This window comes from Mercenaria mercenaria, chromosome 11 (genome assembly GCF_021730395.1).
Source record: "Mercenaria mercenaria strain notata chromosome 11, MADL_Memer_1, whole genome shotgun sequence".
Classification (NCBI taxonomy): domain Eukaryota; kingdom Metazoa; phylum Mollusca; class Bivalvia; order Venerida; family Veneridae; genus Mercenaria; species Mercenaria mercenaria.
Genome location: NC_069371.1, coordinates 79611271 through 79628576, shown reverse-complemented (window position 1 = coordinate 79628576; position 17306 = coordinate 79611271). Strand labels below are relative to the sequence as shown.

Here is a 17306-nt window from a genome sequence, read left to right as displayed (position 1 = left end):
GCAAATTGTGGCGGTTCAAGAAAGTCACTTGAAACTTGTATGTCCGGTCCTTTGGCATCATGGAATATGTTAAATTTATGAATGGGTATCACTGAAGCTGATGCTAGGGAGCACTAAGGGTGTTGCACATTTCATTACCCGTGTTAAAAATGCAGACTTAATCAAAATTTTTTCTTTTAGTTTTGATTAAATTTGATTCTTGTATTCAAATTTTATCTCCTTTCAAGTCACATTAGACAAGTTTTAAGTTGAAACTAATTTATTCAAAATTTTACAACATTCCCACAAAATTATATAAAAGACACTATTTAATCAATTCTGAAGGATCAATTTTGGCCAGCTACCTTTACAATAAATTTGCAAATATATACATTCCTTAAATATATGCTTTGATAAACAGAATAAAACATTGTATGTTTGCAGTATACATAAAATTGAACAGAATTTACAAATAAATGGTCATATATTAGCTTTAATAGATAAACTACTTCAAAATTAGGAGCATATACGCTTTTACCTGTAAAATTATTACTTACATGCAACATGTGTTAGAAACGGCTGCCTTACTAATTCTGTGATTTCTGATGTATCTGCTGAAAGGAGGAATACGTTTTGTTACCATTTTCCCCACAGACATTGTTCTGTGTCCATCTAGACACAATGAAATTACTTTGCCAATTCAGTTGGATACAATAATCTTGGAATATAAAAACTATTTTTCTGGAGATGAAAATTAATAATGGGGATAAAATTGGTTGGTGATATCACTGGCTGAAACTCGGCAGTGTCTTGTATGTTTGTGGAAATAAGTTCTGGTTTGGTTATGTAATTGGTAATAAACTTGTAAGAAAAAAAAATAATGGTGCCACATGGTGTTTCCTATATTACTGGGTATAGAAGTACATTAATTGCTATTTTTGTAGAGTTTGGTGTGATGAAGGTTTTAAAAACTTAGGCATTTCGTGAGATTAAGTGAAGTTTGGAAGACTGACGTAAAAATGTGCAAGTGTTAAATTCTAATTGGATTAAAGGGAATTGAATTCGGAAGGATTAGAGACACATAGAGGATTATTCTAAAGTCATAATGGATCTACTTGGATCTGCGTTAAACAAAGTTCGGCCTCGGCGTAAGTCTGTCGGTACAATAATACCGACACTGCAGGTTATACCGGATAATGATCAGGTGCAGAATTTCGTGCCGGGAAATCCGGAAGATGAGACGCGTTTAATGCTTGTTCATAAGCAGAAGAAGCGGCGAGGTTCCTGTCCTGCGAACCCTAAGGTAGGAGTAGGATTCAGGCTTCTCTTTTGTGTCTTTTAGATCTCATTGTGATCTTCCTTTCAACGTTAAAAAAATCGAAAATGCCCATGTTAACTTGATGACAAAAAAAAGATACCGCTCTTGGATTTTAAGCTTGTCTGATTTTTACGAGGTATTGTCTTCACTTGATTGTCGGGGTTGGCGATGACGTTGGTTAAAATTATTGTTTAGGTCAACCTTTTCTAAAAAACTATAAGATCTACAGCTTTGAAACTTTGCACACTTGTTTATCATCATTAGGGGACTACATAGGCCAAGAACCATAACTCTGATATGCATTTTGTCAGAATTATGGCCCTTTTTGTACTTAGAAAATTTGAGCTAACTATTGTGCTGCTGTCAGCCAGCTATCTTCTGCAGGACCACTGCCAGTTAACATTCCCTTATCATTTAGCTATTTGTAAATGACATGTTCATCTAACAATAGTCTGTGGGATCAAACACAAAATCCACCAAAGAGTCGAGGCCATTGCCTAATTCATATAAGTAATTCAACAAAAAAATGTCATTTAAGCTTGAACCAAACATTGGTAAGTTTTGGAGTAACTAATAAATTTCATTGTTACTGAACAAACCATTTCCCAATCAAAATGTTCAGTGTGACCTTGACCTTTCACCTACTCATCCCGAACATTCAACAATGGACTAATCACATTATTATGATACAAGAATTCTTTGAGCCAGTTAGTACATAAAAGTCACAATTTTTCTATTGGTCTTGACAGATTGTGGGGGAAATGTCTTTCCTCAAAATAACAAGAGCACTGCCTGCGCATGCCGACACTCGTCTGCAAGTGCTGAACAATATGTAAGAAAAGAGTGACGGTGACCCAATAGTTAGCTGACTGACAGCGGCCCAATAGTTAGCTGACTGACAGCAGCCCAAAAGTAAGCTGACTGACAGCAGTCCAATAGTTAGCTGGCTGACAGTGACCCAGTAGTTAGCTGGCTCACAGCAGCTCAATAGCTAAATGACTGGCAGCCCAATAGTCAGCTGACTGACAGCAGCCCAATAGTTAGCTGACTGACAGTGACCCAATAGTTAGCTGGCAGACAGCAACCCAATAATTAGCTGGCTGACAGCAGTGGCCCAGAAGTTACCTGACTGGCAGTGGTCCTGCAGAAGTTAGCTGGCTGACAGTAGACCAATAGTTAGCTGACTGACAGCAGCTCAATAGTAAGCTGGCTGACGGCAGTGGCCCGGAAGCTACCTGACAGGCAGTGGCCCAGAAGTTAGAAAGGAAAACATACCTAGCATTACCGAAAATACGTTGGACCAGTCAAGTATTTTACATTGACTATAAATATTGAACTTTATAATATACCTATATAAATTCTGTAAAAAATCGGCTTGTATTTCACAATTAAATATGAACAGGCAGGAAAAAAATTCCGAATTGTACCTTTTAAATTCTGTATTGTACCTTTTGTATTGTATGCTGCCAGACTATGTTCATTGATATGCATGACCTGACACAGTTCTATAAATAGTGCAAATAAAAACTTCACTTATTTCCATTTAAATATAAACATGGAAGATTTCGTTCAATAACAAAACAACAAACAAAAAGGAATTTGCAAGGTTGGATTACACTCGGCGCTTGCGCGCCTCGTGAGATCCGATCTGGCAAAAATCAACTCAAGCCACATACAGCATCCCAGATCGAGCTACTGTTATAATAATTATAATATTCATGTCAGGTCACTCTGTTAGAAAACTAGGTCACTATGTCAAATGTAAGAAAATACATTCTGTGTACAAGTGGACAGAAATGTATCTAATATAATTTGAAGTATACTATTCTGAATTGAATTTTATTTTGAAAAGTAGCATGGTAAGTGTAATGTTAAACAAGGTCATTTCACAGGTAGGTTTTTTGAGCAGCTTATTTCATAGAAAATGCTGTACATGTCTGTTAACTTTACATGAAACATATTTGGAATGAATTAATTCTAATTGTTTTGAAATATTGCATTAATTTTAACTGAATCTGGAAGAAAGTTTTTTTTCCACTCGGGCACTTGTTTTTCAATTTAGCATTTTCTCGCAGGTATAAATCTTTTTCAAAGATAGCTTAATTTTGTCTTGTAGCAATATTTTACCAAATTCCAAAATTGCAGTGTAAGATTTCTTACGGGAAACAAATCTAAACAAGAAGGCCATGATGGCCCTGTATCGCTCACCTGAGTACCATTGCTCAAAATGATATGATCAAGTTTTGACATAGATATTAACATTTAATATCATCAGGATAAACATTTTCTTGTAACGGTCCCTTTTGACCTGGTCAAGGCCAATTTTCCTGCCAAGTTTTAGGGTCCTAGGCTTAAATGCTGCATTTTTATACTAAGCATGACTACTCCTTACCCTGGAAGACTTAGATAATATTAAAAACCAATCTCATTAGATGCTGCTAATATATATGCGTTTACATAAAATAAAGGGAGGTAATTTGTCATAAATTCAGTAAAAAGTTATTTACCCTGATAGTCCGAGTTCATCTGATGGCACAAATGACATTTCAAATCAGTATCTTCATTGGTTACTGAGATACACCTATTTTAATTTGAAACAAAGGGAGGTAATTTGACATAAAATCAGTCCATAGCTATCTACCCTGATTGTCTTAGTCCAACTAAAGACAATAATGAAATTTCAAATGAGTTCTATAAATATTTACCAAGATAAATCCGTTTTTATTAAAATCAGGGGAGGTAATCATGCATTGGTATATGCATGTGGAAGATACAAAGTACAAGCCTATACAACAATATATTAGTAAAGTATTCATATCGATAAATGTTCAATCAAGAGTTATCTAATATCACTATTTCTTACCATGGAAGACATAAATAACATTTCAAACCAATCTCATTAGAAGCTGCTAAGGTGTATTCATTTAGATAAAAAATAAAGGGAAGTAATTTGTCATAATTTCAGTCAATATGTATCTTCACTGATTGTCCAAGTTCATCTGTTGACATAAATGAAATTTCAGATCAGTATCTTCATTAGTTAAGGAGATATACCCATTTTAATTTGAAATAAAGGGAGGTAATTTGACATAAAATCAGTCCATAGTTATCTATCCTGATTGTCTCAGTCCAACTAATGACAATAATAAAATTTCAAATAAGTCCTATAAGTACTTACTGATATAAATCCATTTTGATTACAATCAGGGGAGGTAATCAGATATAAAATAACTCTGGAACCTACGATTGGATCTGACAGATTCATCATGGAATCCAAGATTTATTGTTGTTGAAGATATTTTGGAAGTTTGTATCAAATAAAACCATAAATGAAGTCTCTATATGGCTGCTAAAGCCAAAATAGCCAATTTTGGACCTTTAAGGGGCCATAACTCTGGAACCGATAATGGAATCTGGCCAGTTCAAGAAAGGAGCCAAGATCTTGTTGTGATACAAGTTGTATGCAAGTTTGGTTAAAATCAAATCATAAATGAAGCTGCTATTGTGCAGACAAGGTCAAAATGGCAAATTCTGGCCCTTTCAGGGGCCTTAACTCTGGAACCCATAATGGGATCTGGCCAGTTCAAGAAAGGAACGGAGATCTTATGATGACACAAGTTTTGTGCAAGTTTGATTAAATTCAAATCATAAATGAAGCTGCTATTATGCAGACAAGGTCAAAATATATAATTCTGGCCCTTTCATAATGGAATCTGGCCAGTTCAAGAAAGGAACCAAGATCTTATGGTGATACAAGTTGTATGCAAGTTTGGTTAAAATAAAATCATAAATGAAGCTGCTATTTTGCAGACAAAATAGCTAATCTTGGCCATTTCAGGGGCCATAACTCTGGAACCCATAATGGGATCTGGCCAGTTCAAGACAGGAACCGAGATCTTATGGTGATACAAGTTGTGTGCAAGTTTGGTTAAAATAAAATCATAAATGAAACCTCTATTGCGCAGACAAGAAATTGTTGACGCACAGACGACGGACAAAGGGTGATCACAAAAGCTCACCTTGTCACTATGTGACAGGTGAGCTAAAAAGGAATAAACAGTTAAGCTGATTTGTCAAAAAGTAAACCCAAATAAAATAAGTAGTCGTTAGCTTAACTTTGTTCTGTCTATACATACAGAGTCCTGATATTAAAACTTCCTAAATCAATGCGGAAGATATTTTTTACCATATAATTTATCAAAAATAGATTCTATTAATCTTTAATATATGCATCCTTCATTTTAGTTGAATAAGCATTTTATGTTATCGTTAGCCAGTAAGTAGATAAAAATGACTGTCAAAAATCAATTTGTTCTCTAAATTCGAAAGTAATATAAATAAATCGGTATTCTTTGGCTGCACCATGAAAAACTTAATTTTGAAATTGAATGATTTATTTGTGTTGAATTTAAGAGATTTTGGTCAGGTATCAATACTGTTTTGAAGTGTAATTGATTGGAAGTTTGTATTGATGAGGGAATAGAGTATTAAATACAAATATTTACACTTCCTACAATAAATTGCTGTTTTCTCAGTCAATATTAAATTTATTACCATCGTTTATCAGAATGAAAAGAATAAAAGCACACAATGTTAGAGACCGAGTCCAGTTACTGACTAGCTGCTGTGATTTTGAACTACAAAGATTTCGAGATTTTATTTCAAAGACCTGACTTATTTAGAGCATGTAACATGTAAAACAAACTAAATGAACTTATAGAAAACAATTATTATGCCCCTCTTCAAAGGAGGGGTATATTGTTTTTCAGATGTCTGTCGGTAGGTATGTCGTACCGACCAACAAACATTTAGACCGGTATGTAGACCAATCGGTTTCCGGATGATAACTCAAGAACTCTTTAGTCTATGATCATGAGCAGATGACCCCTATTGATTTTGAGGTCAGTAGGTCAAAGGTCAAGGTCACAATGACCTGGAACAGTTAAAATGGTTTCCGGATGATAACTCTAGAACACTTTGGCCTAGGATCATCAAAATTGATAGGAAGGTTGGTCATGACCAGCAGATGACCCCTATTGATTTTGAGGTCAGTAGGTCAAAGGTCAAGATCACATTGACACAGAACAGAAGAACTTTTTTTGCCAAATAACTAGAAAATGCTTTGGTTTAAGATCACATTTGATACAGAGGTCACTTATGACTGGTAAATGACCTATAATTATTTATTTGAGGTCAGTACGTCAAATGTCCAGTGGACAGTGACCAAAAAATTTCTGTTCCTTGTGCAGTTACTAAATGCATCAAGGGGAGCATTTCATGTTCTAGTACAAGCTCTTGTTACAATAAAGGAACTTTATCTTACTTTGTTGTCATGTAAAATTTGATGTTAGAATGTTAAAATTTGACTAGTATTATTAATTATTTTAGTAGAAGTTGGAAGTTGTGAAGTAGAGGGTGTGTGGGGGTCCTTCTGTTTATATGTTTACTTATTACAAGGTAAGTAGGTTGGGTTTCAGTCCACAGTAGCAGGGGAGAAGTTTTTCCCAATCACCGTAAACAGAGGAACCAAATAATTATTCATGGGTTGCCCATATGCATTAATTTCATATAAAATTTGCATTAAAACGACTAAAGGTGTTAATTACACTTACTGTCCTCATTAGATACAAAAAAAGTTAAGCTGCAATTGATTTTTATCACAATCATGATTTGGAAATATATAGAACCCAGGTTCTAAGTGTTTAATTTCATTAAGAATCCGATAATCCTGTTCAAGCCGCAATAAAACTGTACATATATAACATTTATTAGTTATTCCCTACAGATACCTGGCAACTGATCAATGTTGATTTGTGTGTGTTTGAACCAGTATTTTGAGTAGGTAAAATATCTTATATCATGTAGTGCTTGTACCCTGATTAGAATTTAACCCTTGAACCATGGTCTGAGCAAACAGCACTTTGAAATAAGGGACCATTATAATCATTAAGCCAGTCATTTAGGGTACAATTAAGTCTCTCTTCAGTACCCTGTATCTGAGAAAGACACCAGCTTCATTTTGACTATCTTCCGAAATGTATGAACATTTGCTCTTACTGCGTATTATGTTAGGTTATTTTCATAGCAATAAACATTGTATATTATGTTTAATGCTAATAAAATGTATTGTTTAGTATTGTATTTAGCTCTTGTAACTTGCACACACTTTTTGTTAGTGATGGTGTCTGTTAAATGCAATGGCAATGAAAATGTTAATTATATATATAACCATTAAAATGCATTGACAGTATCAGTTTAGGGAAACATAACATTCTTTTAATATCAAGCGTGAAATGCAGACATACTTATTGATGCCAGGAAAACTGTCTTGGAAAAAGACTATCAGACATAGGAATTCTGTGTTGGAAAACTAATCACCTGTCAATCATTTGTAATTGGCAATGATTAATAGTTCATTATAGAACAATACAGAATATGATGATACTTACATGAAATGATGTTATACTCTACAATACATTCAGTGGTGTTTGCTTAAAATGCCTGAATCCTAGCCAAGAGGTCAAAGAAAAAAGAGTGATGGCCAAAAGCTGACATGACAATTTATATCATTTTATGTTCAACTGCTTTAAAGGGACTGGCCTTCAGATCCTTCGACAACAAAAAGAATTTATTTTTGAAGATATCTGGAAATAAAATTTCTTAAAAAGGCTTTAAAACTTAATTACTGACAAACTATATGTTATAGAAACACATGAGAATTTGCTGTTTTACTACTTTTTATGAAGAAAATAAAAATGCGTTTGTAACACTTTACACCTGTTAAAAATATCTATATTTTGAAGTCATAATTCGTTACTTCCACAATAGCGCTATTGGTTACGACGGGAAAATGTCTTTATTGCCGCGGGGGTCTCTGGTTCAATTCCCGATGCAGTCATCTTTTTTTCTTGATTTGGAATTTTTAAAATATGTTAGAAAAAAAAAATTCATATTCTAATATTCATAATATGACCAAACTTCAATTTGAAAGAAAGATTATTTTTAGCCAAATCTGGAGGTTAGTGCCTTTAACTTCTGGTTATTATAAAGGTATTCCACTCTCAGTGATTTTCAACTAGCTTATTTACCCAGAAATGATAAAAGTTTTTCTTCAGTTTGATGTCCATTTTAGGGCAAATTTACTATAACTAGTCTGACATGAATCCTAAAACATTTAACTGTGATCTCAGCACTGTGATCTATCACATAACACATAAAAATCAGGCTGACATTTAACGGTGATCTCAGCACTGTGATCTATCACATAACACATAAAAATTGGGCTGACATTTAACTGTCACCTTGATCAGCACTGTGATCTATCACATAACACATAAAAATCAGGCTGACATTTAACTGTGATCTCAGCACTGTGATCTATCACATAACACATAAAAATCAGGCTGACATTTAACTGTGATCTCGATCAGCACTGTGATCTATCACCTTACACATAAAAATCAGACTGACATTTAACTGTGATCTCGATCAGCACTGTGATCTATCACCTTACACATAAAAATCAGACTGACATTTAACTGTGATCTCGATCAGCACTGTGATCTATCACCTAACACAGAAATCAGACTGACATTTAACTGTGATCTCGATCAGCACTGTGATCTATCACCTTACACATAAAAATCAGACTGACATTTAACTGTCATCTGGATCAGCACTGTGATCTATCACCTTACACATAAAAAGCAGACTGACATTTAACTGTGACCTCGATCAGCACTGTGATCTATCATCTTACACATAGAAATCAGGCTGACATTTAACTGTGATCTCAGCACTGTGATCTATCACCTTACACATAGAATTCAGACTGACATTTAACTGTGATCTCGATCAGCGCTGTGATCTATCACCTTACACAAAAAATAGACTGACATTTAACTGTGATCTCGATCAGCACTGTGATCTATCACCTTACACATAGAAATTAGACTGACATTTAACTGTGATCTCGATCAGCACTGTGATCTATCACCTTACACATAAAAATCAGACTGACATTTAACTGTGATCTCGATCAGCACTGTGATCTATCACCTTACACATAGAAATCAGGCTGACATTTAACTGTGATCTCGATCAGCACTGTGATCTATCACCTTACACATAGAAATCAGGCTGACATTTAACTGTGATCTCAGCACTGTGATCTAACACCTTACACATAAAAATCAGACTGACATTCAGTTTGTTTGGCAGCTATCCCAAAATACACTTAATGAACACACTGGCAGTAGAGTTCTGTCCCCAAACATACACATCAAGTGGACAGTTTAAGTGTATGTGACACAAAACTCTACCCTACGCATGTACAAATTTTCACCCCCTCAACAAACACACCAACATCATACTGATATTTGGTGAATCTGGCAACACATTCATTTCCACACTCCCCTCAACAAACACTACAAAATAGACTGACATTCACCGACATTTTCTGATAATACAAACAGTAACTGTTCTCCATCCCCTCAACAAACACCACCAACAGGACAGACATTTACTGACATTTTGTCGAGCCCGCTTGCCGTGAGCTCGATAAAGTCGCCACTTTTGGCGGTTCGGTGTATGTGCGTGCATCCGTCTGTGTGTGCGTCCGTTCGATTTTGTCTGGACCATAACTTTGACATGCACGGACCAATCTTGTTTATATTTGGCATGAATGTTTACCTCAATGAGAAGCTGTGCATTACAACGATTAACACCACCAACAGACAGACATTTACTGATATTTTCTGATAACACATTATTTCCATCCGCCTTGACAATTATCAACATTTGACTGATATTTTGTCCTCATACCCCCTTCACAGAAGCACAAAAGCAAGTCAACTCAAGGCATTTTCCTGAATCAAAATTACTACACATGATGTCTCCGCGCTTCTCAGCAAATGCACCAAACACCAGACTGACATTTAGCTTTAATGGGCCAAACCTTTATTATCTCCTATATTAACAATGTTACTGTTTCAACGCAAATGAGACATGACACTTGACAAACAACAAATGGTTTTTCGTTCATTTTCTGAAAGCAACACAACATCAAAGTCTGCAATCGATCTGCAATTACAGGAATATTATAAACATGGGAGATAAAATACTAGGCTATTTAAATCAATAGGTGATGATAGCTTACATCTCCTAATCAGTGCTTGCATCTACGGTTTTTAATTTAATGAGGATGACAACAGAAATGTCTACTTCAGCTCTTGTCGCTGTTGATATAAAATGGTCTAGCAAAAAGGTAAAATTATTAGCCCAAATTTGACCTGGCTGACATTATTAGACCCTTTCTTTTGGGGATATCTTTTCCTCGGCCCGTAATGTAATAAAACGTATTAGCCTCTGATGGCCCTTTCACACTTCCCTAGAATCAACATTTATTACACAAAATTCCTTTTGAAAATATTTCTGAAATGTCTAGGTCTGCAGCTCTCAAATACTGAAATATCTGACTTCCGAGGCATATACTGACACTTCTAGACAACATCAAAAAGGACATTCTGAACGATTTGACGAAGTTCCAAAAATCTCCATATACGATATAGATGAAAAGCTGACATGTCATGCTAAAGCCCATGTATTTCCAAATAAAGCCCAGGTATTTCCAAATCGTTAGAAAGTGCTGAAAATTGACTCCTCATTAGCCCAAAAAAAAAAAAAAAAAAAAAAAAAAAGAAGGAAGTCCACGCGCATACATTTAGATGGGGTAAACTCTGGCTGTTGACCAATGCAAATGTGCGACTCGTTTTCAAGTTTAGCCTGTGTATTTTCATTTTCTTTACTTCTGGGAAAAGCTGAAGGTCATCTGATGTCATTTTCTGTGTTGTCAAAAAAAGTCGTATGCCTGGCGAGATTGTATAAAAATGTGCTGGCCATCCTAAGGATATAGGATTGCACTTTTCTGACCATCCGTCCATCCACAATTTCGTGACTACTCCATAGCTCTGTCATTCATCAAGGGTTTTTGATAGTACTTGGCATGAAGGTACCCCATAATAAGACGATATGTCATGCTTAACTTTCAGACACCTAGCTTAAACGACACAGATCTTCCCATTAATGAGACAGTTCCAATTAATGAGACAATTTGTCATGCGCCTGACCCAGACCCAAAGCTCAGAGGTCAAGGCCACACTTGAAGGTCAAAAGTCAACCTTGATCTTTCCCTCTCTTTTAATATAATCACTTCAAATTTTCAGCACCGCTTTAGAAATAATACAGTTTGAATTCTATAACGATTTTAATAAGATGTTGACAGAAATGTAGGCAAAATTCTATAAAAACGATCGAAGTTTCATACAACTATTTGTAAAATTTCAAACAGCGCGATCTTAATTATTTATTTATTTCTAAAAGTAAATAAATAATACATACTATGGTCATAAAATTCAGACTTTTTGACAAGAAAGTACAAAAAACAGAATTAAAAAATCTTAAATAATGAAAAAGCCGCAGCAGTTTAAATACATCGAGTAAAACGATTTTTGGCAAACAGATTTCTGCAAGTGCAGATGAATAGCTTACGGGACCTCGTAAACGTAAATAAAAACAATGATTGTTTTAAAATAAAGCAGTATGATGTCGCTGTGGTTTTTAATAAGTTTAATAAGTAAATGAATCTGTGTACATGTCTTTTTTGACTCGACACTATGTCAGATATTCTTTTCAAACAATAATGTAAATTCCTTGAGGGCAAATAGGTCACAGAGGTAGGATATCTACTATTATCGTTTGACACATTTATCTGTCAGTTTATACGGGATATTGCGCATTCGCTTTTTTGAAAAAAAATTAAAGAAGATACTTTTTTACTGATTTCTTCTCAGCAATTTAAAGATCCGAGGCCGTACGATCAGACAGTGATGTGTCACATGGCGCGAAAAGATGACGTAATACCATGACAATCTCGGGCAACTAAACCCCTTTGATCTCCACTTTAGATGCCAGGATACCGACACACTTCTTTTAGCTCTTTGAGGGGGTTTTAATTGATGATGAAAACAAGGCCATTTACTTGTTTATCAACAGAATAATTACCGATAATTGTTAATGTTTTTTTTCGCTTTAAACACGGGTGGGTTGATGATGATTATTGTGTCCACATCGCCCCGGACTGTGATAATGGGCTACATTTACTTGATCATAATGCAAAAAAACTTGAATATTGCAACATGGATATCCACTTACGTTGGCTTAGCCTGCCCATGGATAGTGTGGGTAGGCTTGTTGCCTACCATTTAAATAACTGAATGTTGAATCAAGCATAAACTAAAATACATCATATTTATAAACAAAATGATTTCGGGCAATTAAAAATGTTTTCTGGCAAATGGTTTTCTTAACTAACTTGCCCGAAAGGACAATTGCTGAAAAAAAATTAAGGTGAAGACTGTAATATATTTTTCTCTTTTCCAAAACGGGACTACCAGAAACCTGGTCGGGCTACTTGATTTCACAAGTTGGTAGCCCTGCTGGCTACCAGCAAAAGTAGGTTAAGATGGAGGCCTGTCCAAGTGTTGTGTTATAACATACAGTATTGTTTATTCATCATTGATAGATATCAGATAATTGTAGATATAATTAGCTACCTTCCAGTAGAGGACTTTTTATTGCATGACAATACTTCATTCACCTGTTTTGATATAACACTGTTCCAAAATGATAAGAAAACATTGGTGTGTCCTTGAAATAACAGTGTATGTTTACTGACACTGCTTCATTTTGTTATGTGTTATATCCCTCAACTGATACAATCATGATGCAATGATACAATGAGATGTTACATATTCATAACATGACTTTCTTTTATCAGTGCACTGTGACATGATACCATGAGATGTCATATATTCCTTAACTGACTCTTTGTCAATAAACTGTGACATGATACAATGAGATGTCACATATTCCTAAAATGACTGTCAATAAACTGTGACATGATACAATGAGATGTCACATATTCCTAAAATGACTCTTTGTCAATAAACTGTGACATGAGACAGTGAAATGTTACATATTCATAAACTGACTCTTTTTCATAAACTGACTCTTTATCAGTGCACTGTGACATGATACCATGAGATGTCATATATTCCTTAACTGACTCTTTGTCAATAAACTGTGACATGATACAATGAAATGTTACATATTCATAAACTGACTCTTTGTCAATGCACTGTGACATGATATAATGAAATGTTACATATTCATAAACTGACTCTTTATCAGTGCACTGTGACATGATACTATCAATTGTTAAGTATATTGACATTGTATTTTGATATAACTGCATGAATAGCATATTCTAAACTGACACTGTCAATGCAGTATAGTAAAATATGATGCCATTGATTATAAGAAATGTAATAAAATAGGATGTCATAAGTTTCATAATGTATGATCATTGAACTGATTCTGTCAGTATAGTGTGATGAAATATCATACCATTAGATGTAAACTGCAGATTTCCTGGTAAATTAATGGTGCTAGAGGCAGATAATTTGAATACATTCCCTTTTATTTCATGGTACTTATTTAAAGTTGAATATATTTTCAATGCTCTGACTGCCACAATATTGGCACAGGGGTGGGGGGGGGGGGGGGGGGGGAGGGGAGGGCTTATTTTTAAATTCTTTGCCAGTGCACAGTGACATGATACCATGAAATGGGGGGGGGGGGGGGTTGTGAATCTTGACGTTAACTGTTGTGTGAAATGATAATATTAAGAAACCTTTTTTTGTCATTGTTTCTCAACAGTTGGGAAGTCCTCCACTATGCTAACAATAACTTCATGTTGAAATGGTGACATAAATTCTAGTGACTGAATATGAATTTTGACGCAAAATCTAAGCACACTGCTGGAAATTTAAGTGCTCATGGCACTTCGAAATGGACAAATAGAGTTACTTCAATTTCTCATTACCTCCGTAGCTTGGTTTTATGTGTAATTGAATCTATTTACCTTTCAGACTTATTGCTATGATTGGATTTAATGTTTCTAGGAATTAGAAAGCATGCCATATTTGATACTGTATTGATAATTGTAATTTCCTCTTTTGAGAGTAAAGAATGTCAATAAATCTCTTCTCATAGACTGTAATAAATGGATTGGACAGAAACTGACTAATTGGAATGTTTGTTGTCAGATCTGTTTTTTGATTGACATTTTAGCTTGACTTTTTGAAGAAAAAGTAGAGCTGTTGCACTTGCCCAGCATCTGCTTGGCAGTTGGTTAAAGTTTTTGATAAAGTCAATGTTATGCCCCTTTTTTACTTAGAATTTTTTGGTCAAAGTGTTATGAAGTTTTTTCTGGCAAGGCTCCATTAAATTCAGAGTCAAACACTGAGAAAAGTTGAGAGGCTGTCTTTTTGCAAGAATAATTGCCCCTTTTGGACTTAGAAAATCAGATTTCTTGGTTAAGTTTTGTGTTTAGGTCAGCTTTTCTCCTAAACTATCTAAGCTATTGCTTTAGAACTTGCAACACTTGTTCACCATCAAAAGCTGACTCTGTACAGCATGAAACATAACTCCATCCTGCTTTTTGCAAGAATTATGGCCCATTTTGGACTTAGAGAAATATCAGATTTCTTGGTTAACTTTTGCGTACTAAGGTCAACTTTTTTCCTTAACAGTTAAAACTATTGCTTTAAAACTTGGAGCAGTTATTCGCCATTAAAAGTTGACTCTGTACAGCAAGTACCGTAACTCTACATTGCTTTTTGCAAGAATTATGGACCCTTTTGGACTTAGAAAATCATGGGTAGGACAATATTTCTATTATGCAGAGACAAAAAAAATCAGATGAGTATCTGCACACGTAAGGCGGTGCTCTTGTATATAAATGACCTTGACCTTCATATAATATCTTCACCTTTAAACTTAAAACCTCAAAATACAACGTCTTTGGTCATACACCTAGGGGCATATTTTTGCATTCTTAAACACAGCCACTTGTTCTACACAGCCTTTAAATCTTCTCCAACAGAAGATGAAAAGATTGCTTAGATATATTTAATATCTTTTCTAATTTTCCAGGAACATCAAAATAAAACACCTGGAAGCTCCTTGGTAAACTATTAAAATAGATATCAGTACATGTTTGAAACTGATTTATTTATGACAAGATTAAAACTGTAAATCATCAAACAAGCCTGTTATAAGACATTTTAATAAATCATTGAAACATGTTGTTTTACTTTTCTATTTTCAGGTAAGTTGATTTCAACTGTATGAACGAAATTTGGTATGTTAAATTCAATAAATCTTTGATCTGAACCATGTGTCTGCACAGAAAGGTAAATTTTGTCATGTATATAGTAGGGATCATGTTGCTTTAATTCTTTAATTTTGCTTTTCTATTCATCACATTATATGTACATTGTAACAATGTTGTATTGTTAATTTTTCCCTTAAATGAGATTAAAAAGGGTATCGAGAATAGTTCTAATTATTAAAGATGTTAGAAAACATCTAACAGGACACAGTTTGACAAGAGTTGGTCCTTTTTAACATGTGGACATATATCTTGATATGAATATATATTATATATTTTTCATTGAGATAGTGTCAGAGCCCATTTAAACACTGGCTGCCAGGAGTTACATTCTAGACTGGAATGACAGTTACCTGATTTTACAGCTGTAATAAAATCTTCATTTCTCATTGTAATAGTGTAAACAATAATACAAGTAGAACACCCAGATGAGCCATATAGAACCATGATGGCTCTCTTGTTTGTACTCGGATGAGCCATATAGAACCATGATGGCTCTCTTGTTTGTACTCATATGAGCCATATAGAGCCATGATGGCTCTCTTGTTTGTACTCAGATGAGCAATATAGAGTCATGATGGCTCTCTTGTTTGTACTCAGATGAGCCATATTGAACATGATGTCTCTCTTGTTTGTACTGAGATGAGCAGTATTGAACCATGTACTCAGATGAGCAGTATAGAACCATGATGGCACTCTTGTTTGTACTCAGATGAGCAGTATAGAGCCATGATGGCTCTCTTGTTTGTACTGAGATGAGCCATATAGAGCCATGATGGCTCTCTTGTTTGTACTCAGATGAGCAATATAGAGCCATGATGGTTGTCTTGTTTGTACTCAGATGAGCAATATAGAGCCATGATGGCTGTCTTGTTTGTACTCAGATGAGCCATATTGAACCATGATGGCTCTCTTGTTTGTACTCAGGTGAGCAATATAGAGCCATGATGGCTCTCTTGTTTGTACTCAGATGAGCCATATTGAACCATGATGGCTCTCTTGTTTGTACTCAGATGAGCAATATAGGGCCATGATGGCTCTCTTGTTTGTACTCAGATGAGCCATATAGAGCCATGATGGCTATCTTGTTTGTACACAGATGAGCAATATAGGGCCATGATGGCTCTCTTGTTTGTACTCAGATGAGCAATATTGAACCATGTACTCAGATGAGCAGTATAGAACCATGATGGCACTCTTGTTTGTACTCAGATGAGCAATATAGTGCAGTGATAGCTCTCTTGTTTGTACTCAGATGAGCAGTATTGAACCATGTACTCAGATGAGCAGTATAGAACCATGATGGCTCTCTTGTTTGTACTCAGATGAGCAATATAGTGCCGTGATAGCTCTCTTGTTTGTACTCAGATGAGCAATTTTGAACCATGATGGCTCTCTTGTTTGTACTCAGATGAGCCAAATAGAGTCATGATGGCTTTCTTGTTTGTACTCAGATGAGCAATATTGAACCATGATGGCTCACTTGCTTGTACTCAGATGAGCAATATAGAGTAATGATAGCTCACTTGTTTGTACTCTGATGAGCAGTGTAGAATCATGATAGCTCATTAGTTTGTACTCAGATGAGCCATATAGAGTCATGATGGCTCTCTTGGTGTGAACTCATATGAGCAGTATAGGTATATTTGTGTTCAGGTGAGCAATATAGAGCTATGATGGCTCACTTGTTTGTACTCAGATGAGCCATATAGAGCT

General features: G+C 35.2%; 1 protein-coding gene across 14 annotated transcripts in view; it reads left to right on the top strand.

Annotated features, from left to right (window-relative positions):
- Positions 1–17306, top strand: part of LOC123532297 (5'-AMP-activated protein kinase subunit gamma-1-like) — a 416776-nt gene that overhangs the window by 162877 nt on the left and 236593 nt on the right. For 2 of the 14 annotated variants that reach the window (XM_053517859.1, XM_053517863.1), the window contains exon 2: positions 924–1282. The exons of 11 other annotated variants lie outside the window; for them this stretch is intronic. In XM_053517859.1, the coding sequence (XP_053373834.1) occupies positions 1085–1282 (198 nt within the window). In that variant the 5' untranslated portion in view covers positions 924–1084. Of the gene's footprint in view, positions 1–655; positions 1283–17306 lie in introns of those variants that run through there. One more of the 14 variants, XM_053517860.1, reaches the window with a different exon arrangement.